Raw genomic sequence first — 27,388 nt, 5'->3', positions numbered from 1 at the left:
CCTAAGCTTGGGTTCATGCTAGGGTCGGCCACCCATGAATCAAGGCTTGGCCGGCCCTAGCTTGAACCACAAGCTAGCTTTGCCGGCCCCTATATCATGGGTACGAAGGTGGGTATAGGTGGGTATAGTACTCTATAAATAAGATGCTACGATAGGGACCGAGAGGAGGAATTGGTTTTGGTCTCCTGATAAAATTAAGCATCCCGTGTTCGCCCCGAACACACAACTTAATTTTATCAATAATAATTCATTCCACTAGAGAACTATTATTGAACTACCGCACCAATCCCAAATTACATTTTTGGGCTCCTTCTTATTATGAATGTATTAGTCTCTCTGTGTTTAAGATGTCAAATGTCCACTAATTAAGTGAGTTACTGACAACTCATTTAATTAATATCTTAATCCAAGAATAGTACCACTCAACCTTATCGTCATGTCGGACTAAGTCCACCTGCAGGGTTTAACATGCCAATTTTTATGAGCTCATCTTGGGGACATTATCAACCTAGATTACTAGGACACAGTTTCCTTCTATAATCAACAACACACACTATAAGTGATATCATTTCCCAACTTATCGGGCTTATTGATTCATCGAACTAAATCTCACCCATTGATAAATTAAAGAAATAAATATCAAATATATGTGCTTGTTATTATATTAAGATTAAGAGCACACACTTCCATAATAACTGAGGTCTTTGTTCCTTTATAAAGTCAGTATAAAAGAAAACGACCTCTGATGGTCCTACTCAATACACTCTAAGTGTACTAGTGTAATTATATAGTTAAGATAAACTAATACCTAATTGCACTACGACCTTCCAATGGCTTGTTCCTTTCCATTTTGGTCGTGAGCTACTGTTTATAATTTATAAGGTACTGATAACATCATCTTCTATATGTGACACCACATACTATGTTATCTACAATATAAATTAATTGAACAACTACAACAAATGTAGATGATTTGACCAAATGTGATTCTTTATTCAAAATAAATGTTTACAAAAGCTTAGGCTTTCAGTATATACTCTAACATGGTCTTCGGGATCGGTTGTTCCCAAATATTCTCCAACATTCATGTTCTAATATGCTTTGGAAGTGGATCATCCAACACCCGCCGAGAGAATGGAGTGACGATCCTTTCAGGAGAGCTATCACTAGCTATCATGTTCCCCTTCCTTCTTTCCTTCACAGGGGTTTCTCTAGAAGATTCTTGCAGAGCCTCTCTTTGTCCTCCTTGTTCGATGGGTGTTCGAAAATAAGCCTTAGGACGACGAGTGGGAGAAAGAGGAGCAGAGGTCAGATGAGCCAGATCCCCTCCTCTGATTTCCTTTTCCCGATGGTGGGAAGTCACTGACATCGTTGGAGGTGCATGGCCCCACAGGTAGCGTACCGCCGATATTCCCCTGTTACTGCTGCTGTTGTTGCAGTATTTTCTATACTCTGGCGTTGATGAGCAACTCCAGATCATCTTGGGATATGGTGATGGTGTTAGGTTTACCGACCTCCTCCATCTTCGTAGTCCTAGATCTAGGTGAATGTTTCCCATAGACGACGTCAAATTTGATCCTGTCTGAAATCTGCGAAGATGTGTGCTGGTGCTAATGGGTGACGATGACCTCCGATGGAGGTGAACTCCGATGATCTGAAGAAGCTCCTCCACACCCCTACACACAATGAAACGATCCAACAAAACATTAGTGACATAAGACTGCGATGGGGATCCCTGTCTAGGCCCTCTGACGCTCAAGTCGGTTTCTCTCTCAGATGGAAGAAGAAGAAGCACTCAAGTGAAAAATAGAGTTATGATGCTAGAATGTGCGTACCTCGCCAACAGAGAAGATCCCGCTTTTATACCATCTCACGTGACCTCCGTAGTCGTGAGATGGTCCCCGGTTAGTTAGGGTTTGTTAGGAGATGACATCATGTTCGATACTTCATGCAATAATTCTTTAAGGAATCTTTTCTATACTCCAGATATACTCGTTTTATCGTTTATGACTCATATTATAAATAAAGACACGTCATTATATTTGAAGAAGCTTCTAGAAGATATTGTCCACCAAATATTTTACCAAGCACATCTTGGCCAGCTGTTTAAACTGGTTATATATACTGCTAAGAATGCTTCCTGTTAAATAGATCTCGGTCAGTCGTTCAAGCCGGTGCATATACTGTTAAGAATGCTTCCTGTTAAATAGATCTCAGCCGGTTGTTCAAGCCGGTCGTATAGGCTGTTATGAATGCTTCCTGTTAAATAGATCTCGGTCGGTCGTTCAAGTCGGTCGTATATGCTGTTAAGAATACTTCTCGCTGAATATATTTTGATCGGTCGTTCAAGCCGGTTGCATATACTGTTAAGAATGCTTCCTGTTAAATAGATCTTGGACAGTCATTCAGGCCGGCCGTACGTGCTGTTAAGAATACCTTCTGTTGATCCTTTTCTTTATGCTCGGACGGGTTTTACCCGGGCGAGCATATACGAGCGCGAGGGCGCTCGCTCGGCCTGCTGTCTGCCGGTACTAAGCTGAGAATATTATATAAGGCTAAATACCTTTACGCTCGGGCGAGTTTTACCCGGACAAGCATATACGAGCGCGAGGGCGTTCGCTCGGCCTGTTGTCGGCCGGTACTAAGCTGAAAATATTATATAAGGCTAAATGTCTTTACGCTCGGGCGGATTTTGCCCGGTCGAGCATATACGAGCGCGAGGGCACTCGCTCGGCCTGCTATCGGCCGATAAGATGATGGGAATATTATATAAGGCTAAATGCTTTTATGCTTGGGCGTGTTTTACCCAGACGAGCATATACAAGCGCGAGGGCGCTCGCTCGGCCTACTATCGGACGATAAGATGATGGGAATATTATATAAGGCTAAATGCCTTTATGTTCGGGCGGATTTTACCCAGACGAGCATATACGAGCGCGAGGGCGCTCGCTCGGCCTGTCATCGGCCGGTACTAAGCTGAGAATATTATATAAGACTAAATGCCTTTATGCTCGGCCGGACTTTGCCCGGTCGAGTATATACGAGCGTGAGGGCACTCGCTCGGCCTGTTGTTGGCCAGAGCTGCTTAACAGTGTGCTCTTACGACAAAATCCTCACAATGTGGAACAGTGGCATAGGCATGTTGGCTATATAGCAATTTGTTCTTCTTTTGATTATTATTTTAGTCCAAATACTGCAATTTAGGTTACTGAATCTTTTTATTCTGTTTTTTTTTGTTGTGCAGGCGATTTAAAATTTTTGAGAATGATCCAGCAAAACAGGTTTTCACTTACATAGAGGCAGTGAGAACAATTGATCCGATGAAGGCAGTGGGGAAGCCTCACACCCTTTGGGTTGCCTTTGCTCGATTATATGAGAGCCACAATGATCTCAAGAACGCCAGGGATATTTTTGAGAAGGCTGTCAATGTCAATTACAAGGCAGTGGACCATCTAGCAACTGTCTGGTGTGAATATGCTGAAATGGAGCTGAGACACAAGGAGTTCAGAACAGCCATTGAGCTAATGCGGAAGGCCACTGCAGAGCCCTCAGTTGAAGTCAAGCGCAGAGGTACTAAATTTGTTTAGTTCTTGTCATTTTGTGTCCCATAATAGTCATGTTAGGATGGAGAATTATCTTTATTTACATTACCTACTAGACCGTGAAGCACTCGTGCTTGGATTTATGTTGGAAACAGTATAATGTTTTTTATGCTTATCAAAAATTTGCAATTACATGAGACAATCAGCCAAGTAATGACAGATTCCTAATGGAGACAGGTCACCAGTGGACCAACATCAACAGATTAATTTATTATTAGATCATTATCTAGCAATCCCATGTAAGCTAGAAATTTATTAAAAATGTGTAATTTTATCATCATTACCCAAACTGTTGTGATAAGGTATTAACTTTTTCTTCGTTTTTTTTGTTGCTTAATACTTATCTCAAATCCAGATAATTTTAGAATCTGGATGAAACTTGGGAAACAAAATTTTATCCGTCTTGGACTAAGATACCTTAAGAAATCAAGCTAAAACAAGATCCATCAGCATTGTGCTCATTTTTGAAGTTGTTTTCTACCTGTATCATGATTGTACTTTAACATGATTGTATTGCTAGCCCACAAATGAACAAAAAGGATGCTAATTGGTTTTCAACACATTGTCTTTTTGCAGTTGCTGCTGATGGTAATGAGCCTGTACAGATGAATCTACACAAATCCTTGAGGCTGTGGAGCTTTTATGTGGATTTGGAGGAGAGCCTTGGGACGTTGGAGTCGACACGAGTAGTTTATGAGCGTATACTTGATCTGCGAATAGCGACTCCACAAATTATCTTAAATTATGCATTCTTTCTTGAGGTAAGAAACAAGTGATATTCTCAGTGTGATGTTTTGCTTCTCCTTGATGAAAATTCTTTCATTCTCAAATTTGTTTTGCTTTGACCTTTCAGGAGAACAAATACTTTGAAGATGCATTCAAGGTTTATGAGAGGGGTGTGAAGATATTTAAATACCCACATGTTAAAGATTTATGGGTCACCTACCTCTCCAAGTTTGTTAAGAGCTATGGAAAGACAAAGTTGGAGCGTGTAAGAGAGTTGTTTGAACATGCTATTGAGCAGGTATTGATCAAGTCTTAACTATATGCTTTTGATGGATTCACTTCAAGTGTGCATGTTTAGTTATATGTCAATATGAGATCAATAAGTTTTATGTTAGTTTGGCTAATTAACTCGCGTTGTTTATGATGAATTAAATCAGGATGTTTTCTATCAATTGCTCTAAAAGGATGATAATGGATGAATAGTATGTGGCTTCTCAATCAATGCTTGTTTGATGCACATAAGGTTGTGTCTTGGTTTTGAAATTGTCTTTTGGCTCCAGTTCTCTGATTTTACATGTTTTATGAGTTGTTTTTGTAAAGCTTCAATTAGTGGGTCTTTGCTAGTTTGTTTTCAGTTACTTATAACAACTAATGTAGTATGTATTCTTTGTTTGGGTGTGGGTTGGGAGTTGTTGGATGGTTGAGCCATTGAGGTTCTAAAACATCAGTTCTCCAGTTTTGTCTCCGGCGAATAGAAAAAGTACAATCCTGATATGTGTTCAATGATGCATCAAAATCATTAGCTTTATTGTTTTACTATTCTACATCAGCTTTATTTGCCTTCATTGCAGTACTCAGTTTAGGAAACTTTGCCCATTCCAACATTTTACATTTACTGTCTATAAGAACATATTTCACAATTGGATACTGATTATGTTTGATTAATATTTAGTCATGGGAAATCAGTCTACTCCAATATTAGCCCTTTACAAACTTTCTTTTCTTTTTCACTAGAATAGACTATTTCAGATTAAGCTATCGGCATGACTGTATTGATTCTTTAGGGGAAAAAAGAATGAATATAGTCATATTGTCTTAACAGTAGATGCTAATTAATGAGTTTCTATGTCATTGTCAGGCACCTGAAAATGAGGTGAAGCCAATATTCCTTCAATATGCAAAACTGGAGGAAGAATATGGCCTTGCAAAGCGTGCAATGAAGGTCTATGACCAAGCGGTGAAGACTGTCCCTGACCGTGAGAAATTGAGCATGTATGAGATTTATATAGCTAGAGCAGCTTCAATATTTGGTGTTCCAAAAACTAGGGAGATATACGAGGTTGGTTTTTCTTTTTTGTCGCTTTCTGTTGAATCTGAACAAGATTTATCTGCAGATGTTAATTGAGGCATCCAATCTGAGATATTGGTCAATTCTCTGCTTTGTTATCATTGTTGCTTGCTAGGAGTGTAAATAATTCATGGCTCATAAATTAAGGACTTGCTAAATGCAGAATAATTCTTGAATCCCAATGTAGTATCCTTGATTGAGAAATAACACATTAACGAGCAAGGGTACTTGAGCTGGTGGATAACCCACCTATTACAGCGCAAATTTTTTGGTATCCCTACACTTTAGCTTGGATATGCTTAACTAACCTAATTAACATAGGCTATATTAGAATGTTAATATTATAGTGTCATAATGATAATTGAGAATATTTTTTGTTATGTCACCTTGCTTTTGTGTTTAAAATAGATCTTTTAATTTGTGTTGTCTTTTTATTCAATATTGCATCTTTACTTGACTTCATATTGCTTCTTCAGCAAGCCATTGAATCTGGCCTGCGTGATAATGATGCCAAGAAAATGTGCTTGAAGTATGCTGAATTGGAAAAGAACCTTGGAGAAATAGATCGTGCATGGGCCATCTATGTTTTTGCATCACAGTTTGCAGATCCACGTTCTGATCCAGATTTCTGGAAAAAATGGAAAGATTTTGAGATTCAGCACGGTAATGAGGACACTTTCAGGGAAATGCTTCGAATAGGCCGTAGTGTTTCTGCGAGCTACAGCCAGGTAACTTCTAATTTCTGTTGTCGAGGCTGAGCTGTTGGATATTTAACTTATACTGTTTCTGACTTAACACTGTCTCTGACAGACACATGTCATCCTGCCTGAGTACTTGATGCAAAAAGATCAAAAAACTGAACTTGGAGGAAGCTGTGGACACACTGAAGCGTGCAGGGGTCCCAGAGGATGAAATGGCTGCTCTAGAAAGGCAGTTGGCTCCTGCAACCAACAATTTACCTTCTAAGGATGGTGTCCGGACAGTGAGCTTTGTCAGGCGAAGATATTGATTTGCCTGAGGAGAGTGATTCAGATGACGAGAAAATTGAAATTTCTCAGAAGGATGTTCCTGCTTCTGTGTTTGGAGATTTGGCAAACAAGCGTGCCTTGGATGCTGACCACAAAGCCGATGCTAAAGATAACACAAACAGTACCCATCTTGGAGCACTTGAGCGAATCAAGAGGCAACGGCAACAATGATTCCACATCACGAATGTTACTGGCTTCAGATTGTATTTCCTGAAATTCCTGAATCTCGTGAGTTACTGCAATTGTTGTCATTACCTGAATCAAAGTATATCAGGGAAATCTGCCCGTCGGCAAGTTGTAAACGTTAATTAGTTTTGATATTTTTTAAAATAATTTTAAGTGACAGTCGAATAACATCCAGCAACTGGCACTGATGTTTTTTTTTTGGTAGTTTTACTACTGTATTTGGTAATTGGTGGCGATTGTTAGTGTTTTTTTTTTAGTTTTGAATATTAGGTAAACGCTGTTGCTAATTATTAGGTGCACAAACTACAGAGCGGGACCTTGTTTTGTCAACTACAAAAACTACTACTATGAGTCGTGTCATTGTTTTGCTTGTAGTTCAATTGATGATAAAACAATACAGATCATAAAAGAACAAAACATGGCTCCTCATTGTACTGACTGCAAATTATGAGTTGCTGGTAGAATATTTTAGAGTTTAATTTGCAGTGGTAATTAGGCTATTCGTTAATTATGGAGATGAAAATGAAATTAATGTACAATACCTTTAGGCTTATCAACGTCAAATGGATAAGCTCAAACATTGTAATTATTTTTCTTTTGTCCAGGAGAAAAACATTTTAGTACCATTTTACATGGATTAGGGAGAAAAAAAAACATTTTGCAAGCTGAAAGGATTATTTTTTTTGTCCGTTTTATGCTGGCTTTAGAATCCTTTACTATAGGAATAAGAATTTACTCATTGCGTCATAGATTTTTAAAATTTTCACTAATATTTGTGTGAACTTTTAAAATTTGGATTATGGCACATTAACTTATCATTTTGACATTTAAATCTGTAATTATTATTATCGTATAAGTGCCTTTTATATTAAAATTTGGAACTTTTAAAATAATTATATTGAACTTTCCTCTCAATCGCATATAATGTTATCTAATTAATTTATAAGTATTTTCACACTTATCAGACTTATAATGTTGATTTAAATCTATTCCATACTATGCAAATGATATAATTTTTTTTAACAAATATCTATGGTTTAAAGTGTTAATGAAAATAAGTATCCCCTTAAATCTAGTATGTTATTTTAAATTAATATAGCATCTTAAAAATACGCCCTTTTATTTTCATTATCATCAAAATGCTTGATTTTGAAAAAAAAAATGTTACACAAATTAAATATTTATCCTTGTAATCATATAAAGTAAATATTTTTAGTCAATGTTTATTGAATGGTCTAAAAACCTACTGCACAAATTAAAGATATATTTAATTAACTCTTATTTAGTCCGCTTCTAAAAATAAAAGTTGAAAAAATAAGAAGCGAGATAAAAAAATGAATAAATTTAACGGTCCAGATAAACTCGTGCTTATAAAAGTGAGACGGTAAAAAAGAATGAAAGAGAGATTAATGAATTTAATGGTCCAAATAAATCTATTTATCTATGTAATTATAAATTAAATACTTTTAATTTATGTTTGATTAGCAAGCTTCAAAAAAAAAAAAAAAATTGAAGGGGGAAGAGTTTAGTTGATTTGAATTAAGCGTTCAATTCAGATAGAGTCATTTTTGTAATTATATTATATATTAAATATTTTTAATTAATCCTGGCTGAGTCAGCTTCCACTGAACTGAAAACACGGAAGTCTACAGCTTGACTTGGATCTCCCACTTCATTTTAACAATATTTCCTTCCGGAAAGTATTCGGTAGTTGCAGGAGCATCGCCCAACTTTGCTTTGATCTGCAACTTCCTTTTAGCAATATTTGCTTCCTGAAACTATTCTGTAGTTTGCAGAAGCATCGCACACTCAACGGCAGCAACGATCACCTCCTGATCCACTTTATTTGGAGGTAATCAAATCTCTTATACATATATATTGCTTTGCTATATATATTAATCCGTATAATTTGTCATCAATCAAATCAATAGTTCGATCTACTACATGGCGTTTGCCCTTTGATTACTACTGTCTTTGTTTTGTTTTTGCAGCTCTTTCGGCTTGCAGATCTGAGAGAAGAAAACAGGGATCTGCCGCTGCTCTCTTCTGCAATCAGATGGCGGTCGCACTAACAGTGGGGGGATGGTTCGCGCAGGCCTTCATCCAGACCTTGATCGATAAGGCCAGCGATAAATCCATCCAACTGTTTGCCCAGCGCCGGGGTTTCGCCGAGGACATGGAAAATCTGCACCCGTCTCTGCTGGAGATTCAAATCATCCTTGACGAGGTACAGAGTAGTGGGTGCAACGACACCAAATGGAAGACATTGATACAGGAACTCAAGGATGCTGCTTATGATGCTGAGGACTTGATAGATGAGTTCCAATATCATGTCCTCAGGCAGAAGATCAAAGGTGAAGAAGAGGACAAGGTAGCAACTGGCTCCAGTGGCCTTTCAAACATGTTCTATGCTGCTAAAAAAAGGTTGTTGGGTTCTTCTCATTCCTTGGAGGAAGATGATACGAGAGCTAGAGTGAGGAAGATGCAAGGAAGGCTGGAGAAAATTGCTAATCGTATGAAGAGCATCATGAATGTGTTACCACCAAATGATAGAAGAAAGCAACCTGAGGTGAAGTTTCAGGCCAGAGAATCATGCTCTTCCCCGGCGACGGACAAAATGTTTGGCAGAGACAAAGAACTGAATCAAGTGGTAGACTGGTTGTTGGGGTCAGCTAATCAGGTGGAACTTGCATCGGGATTTGTCAACAATACCTTCTCCGTCTTGCCCATTGTCGGGATCGGAGGGGCTGGAAAGACTACTCTTGCTCAGTATGCGCACAAAGACAACAGAGTTCAAGAACATTTTCACCTCAAGATTTGGGTCTGTGTGTCTAACAATTTCACTGTGCAGAGACTCACTAAGTCTATGATAGAGTCAGTAACTCTTAAAAAGGAATATGATAATATGGAGTTAGAATGTCTTCAAAAAATACTCCATCAGCATATTGCACAAAAGAAGTTTCTGCTTTTTCTCGATGACGTGTGGAGCGATAATAAAAATATCTGGCATAAATTCTGTGCACTACTTAAAGTTGGAGCTCATGGTAGCAAAATCATTGTTACGACTCGAGATATGAAGGTTTCAAAAATGGTTAGCTTGGTGGAACCAATTTTGCTCCATGGTTTAGACGAAGTTGCCTTTCGGCAATTGTTCAACAAATGCTCATTTGGCACACTCGACCCTGAAGACTATCCAGAGTTACAAGACAGTGGTAGAAATATTGCTGACAAGTTGAAGGGCTCACCATTAGCCGCAAAGACACTCGGTAGTGTTTTGCAATCAGATTTGTGCCAGCAACACTGGGACACCATAATGAAGAGCGACATATGGAAAGTAAAACAAGATGAAGATGACATTATGCCAGCCCTGCATTTAAGTTATCAATATCTTAATGAAAATCTGAAGCAGTGTTTTTCTTTTTGCTCGGTGTTCCCTAAAGACTACGTGTTCGAAGAAGCTGAATTGGTTCGAATGTGGATGGCTGAAGGCTTCATCGAAGATAAAAACACAAAGAGGATGGAAGATGTTGGAAGCGACTATTTTCTTGAGTTTGTTAACAGGTCTTTCTTTCAAAAATTCAAATTTGGTGGATTCGTGATGCATGATCTTATACATGATTTAGCTGAGATGATTTCTGCGGAAGACACATGTAGTATTGAAAAAAAAAGACAAACAAAGACGCTCTCCACAGTTCGGCATCTACGTGTAGAAGGAAAATTGCCGTTGGAGTTCTTTGGATACGACAAGTTGCGCACCTGGATGTTGAGAAAAACTTCACCTCCCAATAGCCTCTTTGAAAAACTAAGAAGCATTCGCGTTCTGAATGTAAGTCAGTGTGGCATGCAGGAGTTATCTGAACATATTGGTAAATTGATTCACCTCCGTTACCTTGATATATCTTTCAATTATGAAATTAAAATTTTGCCCGACTCATTATGCGACCTTTATAATTTGCAAACGCTGAAGGCACAACAGTGTATTGCAATGGAGTCTGTACCACAAGAATTGTGTAAGTTGGTCAATTTGAGATGCATTGATGCAGATGACATGTTTTTGGTGATGATAAAGGATGTACGGAGACTAACTAATCTTCAAGAATTGCCAACATTTAGTGTTCAAGAGGATGAAGGACTCAAGCTTGTACAACTAAAGGATTTAACACAGCTTCATGGATCACTTCATATTCAAAATCTCGAGAATGTGGTGGATAGCAAAGAAGCACAGGATGCTGAGTTAAAGAACAAAGTCCATCTAAAAGAATTGGTGTTAGAATGGAATGATGAGAAGGATGCCAAGTTGGAAGAGGAAGTAATTGAAGGTCTGCAGCCACACGAATCAGTTAAAATATTGAAAATTGAAGGTTACAATGGAGGTAGGTCGCCTAGTTGGTTGATGCCAAAAGTTCTACCCAATTTGGAAAAACTTGAATTAGTAAATTGCATGGGATGGGATGATGTTCTGCCATTTATTGGTCAACGTTTGCATCTGATTGAGCTTAGCATGGAAGACATGCCTGCTTTGAAACAACTGAGCCATCAATTTGAAGGCAAGTGTTTTCCAAAGTTGGAAGTGCTTTATTTATTTGATTTGCCGGCATTGGAGGAGTGGTCTTGGACCGAGGGCAAAGATCTATTTCCCTGCATGCGTGTACTTCGTGTCATCGATTGTCCCAAACTAAAGAGATTACCTCCCTTCCCTCCTTCCCTAGAAATATTGGCAATAGAACACTGTCCCAGCCTCATATTAAATAGCAAAACGGAAGATGACGAGGAAGCTGATGGCCATCTACCGCCTTCACTTAAAGAATTGGAATTGAGAGACTGTGGTAAATATGAAAAACTTTTGCTTGACTGCTTGCACAACCTTCGTTTAGTTACTCGATTGGAAATAAATGATTTTCCACACATAACGTCTATTTCTCTGGTTCATTTGGTAGAACTGCAATACTTGTGCATCACTAACTGTGAAGAGTTGAGATGGATGGAGTGCTTAGGACTCCTTAAATCTCTCAAGAAATTGAAGATTGTAGGATGTCCTAAGCTGGTTCAGTTGGATGTAGAAGATGAACAATCAGCGAGCTTGTTGTCATCTCTGCATACTTTATGCGTGGACAACATTGCTCTGCTTAAAATGTTTCCTCTGAGAAACTCACTGTCATTCATCACAGAACTTTTATTTGTGTCATGTTCTGAGGAGGTGATATTTGAGGAGGCGATATTGGTGCGAAGCCTCACTGCTGTTACATCTCTAAGCTTCCTTCGTTGCGATAAACTACGATCTCTGCCGGCAGAGCTGCTGCATTGCCTTCCCTTCCTAAAAACGTTAATGGTGTCTAACTGTCCACAGCTCCAATCACTGCCAGAGATGGGACTTTCTCCCTTTCTCGAAAGACTAGAAATATATAACTGTCCACAGATTCAAGCGATGCCAGAGGATGGGCTTCCCATGTCACTAGATGTTTTCATTTGCTCAGGCGATGTTTATCCAAAGCTGACGGAGAAGTCAGAAAAGTTCTTCGTGGATAGATATAATAGGAGAGTAAGTACCCTTGATGCCCATTATTTTCATGCATAGAGAGGTTTTATTTTGCATTCCTTCTATCGTATTTTTAGTTAATCTTCGCAATAGAAGAATCATTCTCTCTCTTTTCACGTCTGTACATATATACGATTCATCAACGTTTCTTTGCCATACAATTTCTTTTTCTTTAGTCCAAGCTCCCAAATGTCTTTACCTTTTTTAGATGATCTTTGATAATTAGCATTATTTACCTTGCTCATTTTTTTTTTGTCTCTTGTATTGCATGTAATTTACAGGTAAAGTTGGAGTTGGTATGGAATAAGAACTTGGACGGTTCAATTAATTATAATAAGAAGGATCTGGTTCTTTAAGGACATACTATGCATATGACAAGCGGTAAAAGCATCTGTTGGAGTTTGCTGATAATAATATTCAAAGTGATCATAGTTTCGTGATATGTTCTTCTGGCGATATATGATGTCTTTAGAATCGCTTACAATGGGAACAAAATTTACTTATTATGTCATCAGTGTGCATTTATTTAATTTTCACATATCTCTATGAACTTGCTAAATAAGTATTATGGCATATTAATTTATCATTTTGAGATTCAAATATTCTGTAATTATTATTATCGAATTTGTGACTTTTATATTTAAATGTGGAACTTGTTTAATAATTATGTTGTGTGTACTCTTAATTCTTTAACTTCTAGACTTTGTGATAAGTATTTACTTACAGTTAGTTAGAAAAAATAAAGATACTTGAGAATAATAGCTTTTTTAATTTGTATTATTCATTGTTTCAATATATTGTTTTTTTTGAAATAAGAAAAATTAATCTTTATATGAGAATTTTTTTATGTGTGTAAGATAGTTTTTTTTCCTCTGATCAATGTAAGTTAGTTTGAGATTCAATTTTGGTTGCATTATAAATTTATGTAACATGTGGATATATATCTTAGTGTGAATCATAGATTTTTCTCAGGGATGCATGAATATTAATGAGAGTTTCTTGCACTGTCCGGTATGCGAGTGAATGCATTATAAATTTTGATGGTATATATATATATATTAAAATACTCTTAATAATGACTTATAAAGTGAATTCTGGCCGGATAGATTCTAGCCATTTAGCATTATAGTGTTTTTAATCAATCAATTTTTCGATATTTTCTGATTTCGGATTGTATGTCTTTTTTACTGACGTATTAGGCATGGAACATTATTCGGGAATCATCGATTACCTAAATCAAATAGAATTTTCGTTGATAACCTTAGATAGATAATCAAGATTATCAAAAATAATCCCTAACTAAACACATCTAAAGGTCCAATAGCTCTTAACCTAGTGCAACCTCTAATATTGGTGATAAAAATATATTATTATTGTTATATTCTTATAAATATTGTTTAGAGCATATTGATAACTTTGTAAGATCTCATTATCATTAATATGTTGTTCAAATTGTTACTTGAAATTTGCATCACCCTCCCTATTTATGATCGGTCAATAGAGGTGATCCAATTCATATCCCTGGGAGTTAAAATTCTACTAAATTAATAAAGAGATAAAAAAAACACTCTTTGGATGAGGATGGGGCCGGAGGCAAAAGAGCATCCGACTCAAATTCATTTTCTTGGAGCTCATAATTAAAAAAAAATCTAATATATAGTCCTGTATATAGTAGTTCAATATAATTCCTCATATTTTAATGATTCTCGCAAATCAATCCAAGAACCTTTTTTCTTCTTTCCTCTTTTCCGTTCTTAAAAAGCGACTAAAGATATGCTAATAGAAATAATTTTTTAGTAGTTGGAAGATTTGATTTCTTGTTTCTCTTGTGTTCTTTTTTATTATTAATTTAGAGAATTTTCTTTTAAAATTTTGCTTAATAGATGAAATAAGATTTGTATATTTTTATTGAGATCTTGAATCAAAGGAAGGAAAAAAATATTTGACTTCTTTAATTTTGTAGAACCCAATTGAGAAAAAGATAGATCCAACTTTTAATTTGAGTCTTTATTATTTTCACTATTTTACGATAATACTAATCCATTGTAATTATAAGAAATCTTCATTAAGGTTAAATTCATATGCTTACTAAATATTTGTACATGCATGTTAAATTTTTGAATAAATAAATTACAACATAAATAAAAATATATGTGATAATCTTTTAAATTAACTCCGCCCATGATGCCCGGTCATGACCGGTCCCAAGCCCGGATAAAGGAGGAGGGTTGTGTTAGGTTGCCAGCAAGCGTCAAAACTATAGCAAATATTCAATGAATGAATCAATTAAACTATTGTGCTAATACTAGGTTGTTCTCCGGAAGGAACGCATTGCAGGGTCCGACTGTAACGTCTCGGCAATGACCGCTACATCTCCAGAACTCGGATGTAGTGCTAAATATGCAAGAGTTCGTGTTACAGGGTCTGACTGTAACGTTTTAGTAAGGACCGCTACATCTCTATGAGAACTTGGGTGTAGTGTTAAATAGGCAAGAGTTCTCACAACATAGGTTGGATAAGAACAAATATGATAGAAAAATTAATAATCTAAGATTTAGAACATGAAACATAGGAACTCTCACTGGTAAATCAATTGAGATAATAGATATGATGATTAGGAGAAAAATTAGTATTTTGTGTGTGCAAGAGATAAAATGGATAGGCGGGAAGGCAAAGATGATAGAGAACTCGGTTTTAAGTTATGATACACTGGAAAGAGTAAAGCAAGAAATGGGGTGGGTATTATTGTAGATAGTTTGTTAAAAGATGAAGTTGTAGGAGTAGTTAGAAAAGGGGATAGGATTATAACCCTTAAGATAATAGTGGTGAAAGAAACTATGAATATAATTAGCATATATGCACCACAGGTAGGATTAGATGAAGCTACCAAATTAAGATTTTGGGAGGACTTAGATGAAATATTATAAAATATTCCACCAAATGAAATGATTTTAATAGGAGGTGATCTAAATGTGCATGTTGGAGTGAAAAATGAGGAATATGAGAGAGTACATGGGAATTATGGGTTTGGAACGAGGAATGAGGAAGAGAAAACTATATTAGATTTTGCGATAGATATGACCTTATATTAGCTAATACGTTTTTTAAGAAAAGAGAAGAACACTTAGTCACATTCAAAAGTGGGAATAATAAATCCCAAATTGACTTTCTTATGGTTAGGAAGAAGGATAGAAAAATTTCTAAAGATTGCAAAGTCATCCCTGGAGAAAGCTTAACTACCCAACATAGGTTAGTAGTGTTGGATATATGCCTCAAACATAGTATCAATAGAAAGAAAATATATACGATTCCTAGAATTAAGTGGTGGAAGTTAAAGGATGGGAAGCAAAATATATTTAAGTAGAAGGTAGAAGTACAAGCATTAAGTGAAATATACGATGACTCTAATACAACATGAGATAGGATGATATCAAAGTTGAAAATAGTAGTTAAGAGTGTACTCGGTGAGTCAAAGGGACATGTACCACTAAGTAAAGAATCTTGGTGGTGGAATGAGAAAGTACAAGAGAAAGTGAAGGAAAAATGAATAGCTTATAAGGAATTATATATTTGTAAGAATGAGGAAAACTTAAAAAAATATACAATGGCCAAGAAAGAAATTAAGAAAGTAGTGAGTGAAGCAAAAAATGAAACTTTTGAACAATTATATCAAAAATTGGATACAAAAGAAGGGGAAAGAGACATTTATAGAATAACTAAAGTGAGAGAAATTAAAGGAAAACAAGAGATCTAAACTAAATAAAATGTATTAAAGATAAATGTAATAGGGTATTAGTAAACGATGGAGAAATAAAAGAGCGGTGGAAGAAGTATTTTCATCAACTTTTTAATGAAGGTTTAGGTAACCAACTTAACTTAGGTAATTTAAGTAGGTCAAATGAGCATAGAAATTTTAATTTTTATCGTAGAATTCAAACTTCAGAAGTAAAACAAACTTTAAATGAGATGCCCAATGGAAAAGCCATTGGACCATATGATATTCCGATAGAGGTATGGAAGTGCTTAGGGAAACAAGATATTGAATGACTTATAAAATTATTTAATATGATATTGAAAACGAAAAAATGTCTGATCAATGGAGGATAAGTACTCTAGTTCCCTTATATAAGAACAAGGGAGACATGTAAAATTGTGCAAACTATAGAGGTATTAAACTAATGAGTCATACTATGAAACTTTAGAAAAAAGTAATAGAAAAAAGATTAAGGAAGGAGACCACAGTGATAGAAAATCAATTTGAGTTCATGCCTGGAAGGTCGACAATAGAAGCTATACATCTTCTTAGACAATTAATTGAAAAATATTGAGAGCAAAAATAAGATCTACACATGGTATTCATTGACTTAGAAAAATCTTATGATAGAGTCCCAAGAGAAATTATCTGGAGAATTCTAGAAAAGAGAGGTGTTAGCATAATATATATTTAACTAATTAAGGATATGTATGAGGATGTAATGACCAGAATAAAGATTCAGGTGAAGTAACTGAAGCATTTTCAATAAAGATAGGATTACATCAAGGAGCAACTCTAAGTCCTTATCTTTTTACACTAATTATGGACGAACTCATTGCGCACATTCAAGACACAGTACCGTGGTGCATGCTGTTTGCATATGATATTATTTTAGTAGATGAAACACGTGAAGGAGTAAATGCTAAACTAGAATCTTGGAGGAAAACACTAGAAGGTAAAGGTTTTAAACATAGTAGATTAAAGACAGAATATATGGAATTTAAGTTTAGCAATATCAGAAGTAATGAAACAATTATTAAGATAGGAGAGGACGAGTTGCTCGGAACCGAGAGATTTAAATATTTAGGATCATTTTACAAAACGATGGAGAGATTGAGAGAGATGTTTTACATAGAATACAAGCAGGATGAATGAAATGGAGGGGAGCGTCGAGTGTTTTATGTGACCGTAAAGTACCTCTTAAACTTAAAGGTAAGTTCTATAAAACCGTAGTTAGACCTGCTATGTTATATGGAGCTGAATGTTAGGCTATGACTCGAGCACATGAACAGAAGATGAGAGTTGCAGAGATGAGGATGTTAAGGTGGATGTGTGGACACACGAGGATGGACAAAATAAGAAAAAAACTCCAAGAGACACATTTAAGATAATACGGACATGTACTTAGACGACCAATAACTGCTCCAGTTAGGCGATGTGAAACTATGATAAACATGCATATCAAACGAGGAAGAGGAAGACCAAAAAAGACTTGGTTAGTAACAATAAAATAAAATAAAATTTATTTAAATATAGATTGATCCTATCCGAGCGCTGAGTCGACGGACGCTGGGGACGTGGCACGCTCCGCTGTCTCCGACTGGTGGTGTAGCTCTCCGACGATCCTGTAAAGAAACCGAGCCGGGAGGAGTTCCCCGGCGACGACCCTCCGACGCTCAAGTCAGGCAACGAAAGAGGCAGAGTAACATGGCTACAGTAAATAATTGTGCATACTTTCGTCGACGTCTGGGGTCTTTATATAGGACCCTGGGGAAGTGCGAGCACGTTTCCTAACGTGTGCACGCTTCCCAACGTGTGCACGCTTCCCCAAACATACCTTAACAAGTCTGTGTCAGAAAAGTGCCTCTGGCGTCATTCCGCAATCGTCCGAGCATATCCCGGATGTGACGGTGGAAGCTTCCACCGTACGATTCTGTGTACGACTCGGCCGCCAACTCTGCTGCTTGTCGGCGACAGATGTCTCGAGGATGATACTATCCCGTCTCCTTTGTCCTCTCACGTTTCTTGTCTGTTCCAGGGCCGAGCGGATCGGCCGCTCGGCAAGCATATTACTCCTGCATCGGTCATATGCTCGACTAAGACTGCTCCTGCTTGTGTTGCCTCGCGCACCGGCCGAACGGTGAGCCCGCTCGACCCTTGAAACCTTTTTATCTTGAGCATCGGAAACCCGACCCCTCGTCAGGTTGCACTCCATTCGGTTCGGAGAATTCCCGGCCGGTCAGCCTGCAGGGCTCTGTCGGTAGGCCTGCTCCGTCCGGTCGGCCAGTCTCCGAGTTGACTATCTTGACCTTTGACCTCCACGTGCCATTGACCCCCCGCTGACGAGGATCCCCCATCCTTATCACCGGATCATAGATGATGATATAATAGGAGATATAGCTCAATGACATAAAAAAATTCATACAATCGATCTCACCTAGTAGGAAAAAGTTTGATTGTTGTTGTTGTTGATATTCTTTTAAATTATTTATTAAATTCTTATGTTAATCATTCCTCTAGTAGAGGATTGTTTTTATAAAATTATATCATCATCGCATCTTGTAGAGAAAAAAAACAAATTTTAACTTATCTATATTTACATTTCGGCAATTTATGAAAATGTGAACATAAAATGCCGTTTCTGACCGAATCCACCTCCAAAACCATGCACAAGACTCTTGGACTCTGAATTATTTGGTGCTACAACTATGATGAAACTCAAAGCTGCCAAACTTGTCATTTTAACTTGTCCTCCAAGTTCCACAGAAAACATTCCATCGATAATTATGAAAAAAGAAACACTATGTTTTTTTTTCTCTGTAATGCTAATTGATTCTTAAATAAATAATCTATCCTAATTGTATGACTTATTACATGAAATCAACTCATGCAGTCCATTGTCTAGATCCACACGGTCCAGCCAATCTGACGAAACCCTATTTGAAGCATTTGTTGATCAGACTGTGTATGAAGCAACATACCCTGTCACTGTCAGCAGAATCTGCTGAATTCCCATTTAAGAATTTGAGAAGCTCCTTTTTAGATCGACCATCCTTTCTTGATTGCAGCAATAGCAGCGACAAACTAGAATATTGATCCCAAGGAAAGAAATTATCATCAGGCCATGTGTCATAAGACAAGTTAAGAATCGATTAATAGCAAGTCTAGCAGAAATACAAAAAACGAGGAATAGCAGAGCTTAAGAGATTCAGACCATACAAGCATACAATTGCAACAATTTAAGGTTACTTAATGAAGTAATTTTCAGTAGGTAAAATGCCAGTAAAATGTCTACACATTAAAAGCTCAAACAGTTTTGCTAAAGTAAATTCGTGCTTTAAACAAAGTGAAAAAAAAGAACAGAGATAAACAATCCATAAAGAGAGAAAGATGAAGGTGAACGGGCTCTCACTCACGTAGCCTCTTTCCTTCCCAAGCTCGTAAGAAAGAGCTGTAATGAATCCATAAACTTCTTGACTAAATTTTGTATTGTATATATGAAGCTTTCGTCAAAACTAACAAGGCATAAAATGGACTAGTGCACTCACTGTAAGCACTATCAATCAAATATCCTGTAAGATTGGCCCAGGTCGATGTAGATAGTGAACTCCTCGAGCAGCCAAACCATGTAAATACTGTTAAAACTATGCTTTAGAAGTAGTTCATAAATGTTTATTGCAGTTAGTGGAAGTTATAGCAGTTAGTGAAAGTTATTTCCTTATGAAGTTATTTCCTTAGTTCTTTTTATTTGTATCTAAAGCAGAAGAAGAAGTACTATTCTGCTCAGTTTTTATTTACTTTTACAACAGATGGTATCAAAGCCTTCTTCTTAAGGGACCTGTGTAACTTTAACACACCATGGAAGCAGAAGTAAGTTTCTCTACTATTTCTCCACCAGTGTTCGATGGAGATAATTACCAGATATGGGCAGTACGCATGGAGACATACTTGGATGCTTTGGATCTTTGGGAAGCACTCGACGTTGATTACGAAATTCCTGTACTTCCTGCAAATCCTACCATGGCTCAGATCAAAGTACATAAGGGAAGAAGACGAAGAAGTCAAAGGCTAAAGCTTGTTTGTTTGTTGCAGTTTCAGCCACTATATTTTCTCGAATCATGTCTCTTCAGACGGCAAAGGAGATCTGGGATTATCTCAAGTCAGAATATGAAGGAGATGAAAGAATTCGTGGAATGCAGGTGTTGAATCTAATTCGTGATTTTGAGATGCAGAAAATGAAGAAAACAGAGACCATCAAGGAGTATGCTGACAGACTTCTTGGGATAGCAAATCGAGTTCGATTACTAGGTTCTTCATTGACAGACTCAAGAATTGTTGAGAAAATTCTTGTAACTCTGGCCGAAAGGTTTGAGACTACCATCACTACTTTCGAAAATACGAAGGATCTGACCAGAATTACACTGGCAGAACTCTTGAATGCCTTACAAGCACAAGAACAGAGGCGTGCAATGAGGCGAGAGGGAGAAATTGAAGGAGCCTTACCGGCCAGGCATAATGATGTTGGTAATTTCAGAAAACAGAAAAACAAGAATCCTCAAGCAATAGGAGAAGGTTCATTAATGGGCAATAAGAACAAGGCAGGAGACAAGAAAGCTGGTGCAAAAGTGAATTATCCTCCATGTCATCATTGTGGCAAAAAAGGTCATCCACCTTTCAAATGTTGGAGAAGACCCTATGCAAAATGCAGAAAATGTAATCAAATGGGACATGAAGCTGTCATTTGCAAAAATAAGAATCCACAGCAAGAAGAAGAGACTAAAGTTGCTGATCAAGACGAGGATCAACTTTTTGTAGCAACTTGTTTTGCAAGCAATGTAGAAACTGAGAGTTGGCTAATTGACAGTGGTTGCACCAATCATATGACCAATGACAAGGAACTGTTCAAAGACTTGCACCCAACTAAAATCACCAAAGTAAGAATAGGAAATGATGATTATATTTCAGTCAAAGGAAAGGGAACGGTTGCCATAACCAGTTGTTCAGGTACAAAACTCATCTCTGAGGTTCTTTTTGTTCCTGAAATTCATCAAAATTTGTTGAGTGTTGGTCAGTTGATTGAAAAGGGATTTAAAGTTGTTTTCGAAGACAATTTTTGCCTCATTAAAGATGCAGCCAATCAAGATATCTTTAAGATAAAGATGAAAGGCAAAAGCTTTGCTCTAAAACCATTAGAGCAGGAGCAAACTGCTTTCTCAATTCGTGAAAATGTCACTGAGATTTGGCACAAGAGACTCGGGCATTATCATCACCAAGGAATGCTGCAAATGAAATCCAAGATGATTCTAGAAGAGCTTCCAGAATTTGCTGATCAGATTTCATATTGTAGGGCATGCCAATTCGGCAAGCTCAATAGAAAACCATTCTCCAAGTCAACTGGCAGAACTTCAAGGAAGTTGCAATTGATTCACACGGATGTTTCAGGGCCTCAAAGAACACCTTCTTTAAAGGGTAGTCTCTATTACATTGCCTTTATTGATGACTTCACTAGAATGTGCTGGATTTTCTTCTTGAAATTCAAATCAGAAGTAGCTCAAGTTTTTTTGAAATTTAAGGCAAGAGTTGAAAATGAATGTGGCTGCAAAATTCAGACTATAAGATCTGATAATGGGAAAGAATATACTTCTATAGAATTTAACAAGTTTTGTGAAGATGCAGGCATAGAACATCAACTTACAGCTCCCTACACTCCTCAGCAAAATGGAGTTAGTGAAAGGAGAAATAGATATATCATGGAAATGTCAAGGTGTATGCTACATGAGAAGAATTTGCCAAAAAAATTTTGGGCAGAAGCAGCAAACACGGTTGTGTTTCTTCAAAATAGACTTCCCACAAAAGCAGCGAAAGATAAAACACCATTTAAAGCTTGGTATGGTTATAAACCAACTTTGAAATTTCTTAGAATCTTTGGTTGTTTATGCTTTACTTATATTCCACAAAACAAGCGTGATAAGCTGGATAAAAAAGCTGCACCTGGTATTTTTATAGGATATAGTAATGTCAGCAAAGCCTATAAAGTTTTCCAGCCACAGACTGGAAATATTATAGTAAGCAGGGATGTTTACTTCATGGAGAATGAAGCATGGAACTGGGAGGATACAAAGAAGAAAAATCAGACTGTGACAGACTTGAAATTCAAGTTTTCTAGTTTAAACACTGAAGATGAAGAAGGTTTGCAGGATGAAGCAGTAGATGATGTTCCTGTAAGAGGAACTAGGCTGCTCTCTGACATCTATGAAAGATGTAACATTGTCGTGTGTGAACCTGCAAACTATGAGGAAGCTAAACATGATCAAAAGTGGATAGTTGCAATGAAGGAGGAGCCGTTCATGATTGAGAAGAACAAGACATGGATCCTAGTGGAAAGGCCTCAAGATAGAAAAGTAATTGGAGTCAAGTGGGTGTACAGAACCAAGCTCAATGCTGATGGTTCTGTCAACAGACACAAAGCAAGACTTGTGGTGAAAGGCTATGCTCAAACATTTGGTGTGGATTACTCTGATACATTCGCACCAGTTGCTCGATTGGACACCATTAGATTGTTGCTTGCTGTTGCTGCTCACAAGAATTGGAGAGTATATCAGCTTGATGTAAAATAAGCCTTTTTAAATGGTGTTCTGCAAGAAGAAATCTATGTTGAGCAGCCTGAAGGTTTTAAAAGGAAAGGGAAGGAAGACAATGTGTTTCTTCTCAAGAAAGCTCTTTATGGTTTGAAGCAAGCTCCAAGAGCTTGGTATAGCAGGATTGATGATCATCTGCTAAGTTTAGGCTTTGAGAAAAGCTTATCTGAGGCCACTCTTTATGTCAAACATGAAAGCAGTAATCTTCTCATAGTTTCTCTCTATGTTGATGATCTTCTACTGACAGGAAATGATGCAAAGCTGGTTGAGGTGTTCAAACTTAAAATGATGAAAGTTTTTGAGATGACAGATCTTGGATTGATGACTTCCTTTCTTGGATTGGAAATTAAACAAGTTGAGCATGAAGTTTTTATCTGTCAGAAGAAGTATGCAAAGGAGATATTAAAGAAGTTTAAGCTTGAAGAATGCAAGGAAGTAAGCACTCCTATGAATCAAAAGGAGAAGCTGTGTAAAGAAGATGGTGCTGAAAAGGTTGATGAAGGGTATTTCAGAAGCTTAATTGGTTGCTTAATGTATCTCACAGCAACAAGGCCTGATATTTTAAATGCTGTAAGCATTTTGTCTCAGTTCATGCATTATGCAAGTGAATTGCATCTCAAGGCTGCCAAAAGAGTAATTCGTTATGTCAAAGGGACAAGTGACTTTGGAGTCAAATTCAGAAGAAGCAAAGAATTCAAGCTTATTGGCTTTTCAGACAGTGATTGGGGAGGTTCCATTGATGATATGAGGAGCACAATTCAGGCTACTGTTTTACTCTCAGATCTGGTGTTTTCTCTTGGAGTTCGAAGAAGCAAGAAACAGTGGCTCAATCTACTGCAGAAGTAGAGTTTGTTGCTGCAACAGCTTCTGTTAATCAAGCTTTGTGGCTAAGGAAGATTTTAATGGATCTCAAGTTTGATAAAAAAAGGAAGCACTCAAATATTTGTTGATAATCAAGCTGTTATTTCCATTTCCCACAATCCTGTGTTGCATGGGAAAACTAAGCATTTCAATATAAAGCTGTTTTTTTTTAAGAGAAGTGCAGAAAGAAGAATCAGTGATGTTAATTTATTGCAAATCTGAAGATCAGTTGGCAGATCTTTTCACAAAGCCTCTTCTTGTCAGCAAGTTTGAGTTTCTGAGACAAGCAACTCCTAAAGCAAGGAGGAGTGTTAAAACTATGCTTTAGAAGTAGTTCATAACTGTTTATTGCAGTTAGTGGAAGTTATAGCAGTTTATAGCAGTTAGTGGAAATTATTTCCTTAGGAAGTTATTTCCTTAGTTCTTTTTATTTGTATATAAAGCAGAAGAAGAAGTACTGTTCTGCTCAGTTTTTATTTACTTTTACAACAAATACTAACAAAGAAGAAAATACAACATTAAACTTGCGTTTGGTTCGGTGTAATGTAATATAACTTGTAATGTAATCAAATTTGTAATGTAATGTAATGTAATCTTGATTATATTACTACGTTTGGTAATGTAATGTATGTAATTTTTTATTACAAGGGTGATTTCATTCTTTTGTTTGGTGTCTATTATTTTTTATAAGCAATGTAATTCGTAATATTATTAAATTACAAAAATATCTTGCGACCTCTACCGATGACAGTCGCACCTCTGTCGGAGCTTGCAGCAACCAGTGGTCGCCGCCGTTAGCCTCCTCCACCGGCCGCCTCCATCGGCAACCGTTGACCGTCGCCGGTCACCGGCAACCGGAGACAATGACAATCGGCGCGGCCAGAGGTGGCTGGTGGCGGTGGTCGCAGGCGGCGGCGGTGGGTGGCGGTGGTCGCTGATAGTGGTCGCCGGCGGCGACCGGCTGTGGTCGCCAGCTGTGGTCGCTGGCGGTGGTCGCCGACTGCGGTCGGCGGTGGTCGCCGGCAACGGCCTGCCGTGGTCGTCGGCGACGACCGGCGGTGGCCGCCAGCGACGGGGGCCGGGCGTCACCGGCGGCGGCGAGCATGGGTGGCGGCGAGGGGCGACCGCGGGTGGCGACGAGTGGCGGAAAGTAAAATTAAGGAAAATTTTCCATGGTGGAAAACTTTCCGTTGTTTACTTCATTAAAATTTTTAGAGGAAAGAGAAACACAATCCATCAGCAGATAATTTTGGAGCCAAAATAGATCATCACAAAATCGGATGGAAAGGAATGGATGGAAAAAAAAATGAAGCATGTATCCATTTTATATTTATAAAATTACACCATATACCAAAAAAATGATACATGTACCATTTTTTATTTATAAAATTACGTCATATGTATTGACCTTCCTCTATCAAGGTAAACAAGCATGCAAAGGAAGAGATTTCTTCACCCTTTCTCTTCTCTTCCTCCAAGGATAACTTTCTATCATAGATTCCTTTCCTTTCTTCATCAACGCTTTGAAGTAAACAGAGCATTAGTGTCAACCCATTCATATATAATAGCTTTCGAGTCATGGATTGCCACTTCTGAGTTTTGTCTCTTTATTAACTACTTCTGGGTTAGATTGTGTTATTGACTCATATCTAATGTTACTAGCTCTAACTTATGCATTAGGTGCTTGAGAGTTCTTCTAGTTCTTCTTGAGGTAGAGAGAACAAAAAAGGAAAAAAAAAGTGTTTGTATTTTGCATTTGATTATGCAAACAATATTTTCATTTATTGCACACCGATGAGAGATATCCAAGTCTTTTGATGCTAAACATATGGGATGTTGGACCGAAGGAATATTCATATATCTCTACAATAGATATTGTCTATTTTGGGCACAAACTCTTATGACTTTGCTCTTGGACTCTATTCAAAAAGGTCTTATGCCAATGGAGATATCTTACATCCTTTTAAACCCATGATCTTTTTTCCAAATCTTTTCGATGTGCGACTTTGATTGAATCTCCGACAATCATTCCCTCAAACGAAGAACTACCATTATTCTCATAGTCCGGACCTTTCCGCAAGTATCTAATCACTCTTTACTTGTTTCGGGTCTTCCCGCGAGTATCTGGTCACCCTAACCTGCTTCGGCCTCCCCACAACTTTGTTCAAGGCCACGTTACATGACATCTGGTCTGTACCATGACTCTGATACCATTTGTTGGGACTGAACGATATTCACATATTTCCACAATAGCATGATATTGTCCAATTTGAGCATACGCCCTCATGATTTTGTTCTCGTGCTTTACTCAAAAGGCCTCATGCCAATAGAGATATCTTACATCCTTTTAAACCCATGATCTTTTTCAATCTTTTCAATATGAGACTTTGATTAATCTTCAACAATCAGCTCAAGAACTTATATTTCCTTCTCCTGGATTTTGGTAATACCCAAACCCTGTACATTTAAGGAGGAAACAAAAATCAAGAATACAAATTTCTCAGTCAAAGAAAAAGTTCCATTGATCAAGTAGCGCATCATACCTGAAACACTATCCCAGCTAGCATAAGTCTCCACTTTTCCACAAGAAGTTGTAGCTCCATTGACGTCTCCTGAAGAAGACAAAACTAGGAAAACTTCTGGCTCGTAAAAGAACCTTAGAACCCTCACGACACTACAATAAAAGTGACTTTCCATAGCACATCATCGACGGTGTGCAGTTAAAGTGTTGGTGCAATATTCCCTAGGTTAAGGTTGACCTGGTTGATTGAGCTTGAATTGGTTCGAACTCGAGTCTTGATGTTTGGGTTTCGACGTTTGACAATACATGGAGATAATACATGGAGATTGCAGGTGTAATTGTTCATGTGGGGAGATTGTTTGGTACAATTCCCATTTTTGGTCAAGGTTGATTAGATACTTGACTGAGAAAGTCCTAACTGGAAGGTTAGGCAGAAAGAAAATCCTGGTGAGTGAAGCAAGGTGAAAGTCCTAGTGAGTGAAGCTAGGCAGAAGAGAAATCTTGGTGAGTGAAGTCAGGTGAAAGACCTAGTGAGTGAAGCTAGGCAGATGGGAAAGTCCTGGTGAGTGAAGCCAGCCAGATGAGAAATCCTAGTGAGTGAAGCTAGGTGAAAGTCCTGGTGAGTGAAGCCAAGCAGATGGAAAATCCTGGTGAGTGAAACCAGGTGAAAGTCTTAGTGAGTGAAGCTAGGCAGAAGAGAAATCCTGATGAGTGAAGTCAGGTGAAAGACCTAGTGAGTGAAGCTAGGTAGATGGGAAAGTCCTGGTGAGTGAAGCCAGGCAGATGAGAAATCCTAGTGAGTGAAGCTAGGTGAAAGTCCTGATGAGTGAAGCCAGGCAGATGGGAAGTCCTGGTGAGTGAAGCCAAACAGATGATAAGTCCTAGTGAGTAAAGCTAGGCACAAGGAAATCCAGATGGGTCAAGGGTGACCGAAAATCTAGTGGAAGAAAGTCCAAGTAGGTCAAAGGAGTGACCGGACACTTGGCACGGGGAGAAAAATTCAAGTGGGTCAAAGAGATTGACCGGACACTTGGTGAGGGAGTCCTAGCAGGTCGAGAGTCACCAGATGCTAGGTGTGATGTACCAACAGGTCATGGTTGACCGGATGTTGATTTTAGGGACTTTGGACTTGAGTTACTAAGTCAGACATGGGCTGGATCGATCAATAACGATCGATTGACTCATGCC

At 37.8% G+C, this 27,388-nt stretch overlaps 2 protein-coding genes and 1 pseudogene across 2 annotated transcripts in view; 2 read left to right on the top strand and 1 right to left on the bottom strand.

Moving 5' to 3' along the window:
* The window catches only part of LOC121999993 (phosphatidylinositol:ceramide inositolphosphotransferase-like), a 103,367-nt gene extending 77,085 nt beyond the window's left edge, over positions 1–26,282 (bottom strand). The window contains exon 1 of the mRNA XM_042554795.1: positions 26,223–26,282. Coding sequence (XP_042410729.1) covers positions 26,223–26,282 — 60 coding nt within the window. The remainder of the gene's footprint in view (positions 1–26,222) is intronic.
* LOC122047627 lies at positions 3,256–6,996 on the top strand (annotated as a pseudogene).
* Positions 8,560–13,093, top strand: LOC122047598 (putative disease resistance protein At3g14460). The gene is made up of 3 exons (XM_042608982.1): positions 8,560–8,742; positions 8,882–12,429; positions 12,708–13,093. Exons 2-3 carry the CDS (start codon positions 8,947–8,949, stop codon positions 12,780–12,782), a joined length of 3,558 nt encoding a protein of 1,185 aa, XP_042464916.1. The 5' UTR covers positions 8,560–8,742; positions 8,882–8,946; the 3' UTR covers positions 12,783–13,093.
* Positions 26,283–27,388: the final 1,106 nt, after the last annotated feature.

Source organism: Zingiber officinale, chromosome 1B (genome assembly GCF_018446385.1).
Source record: "Zingiber officinale cultivar Zhangliang chromosome 1B, Zo_v1.1, whole genome shotgun sequence".
NCBI lineage: Eukaryota > Viridiplantae > Streptophyta > Magnoliopsida > Zingiberales > Zingiberaceae > Zingiber > Zingiber officinale.
This window is presented reverse-complemented; position numbering and strand designations above follow the sequence as displayed.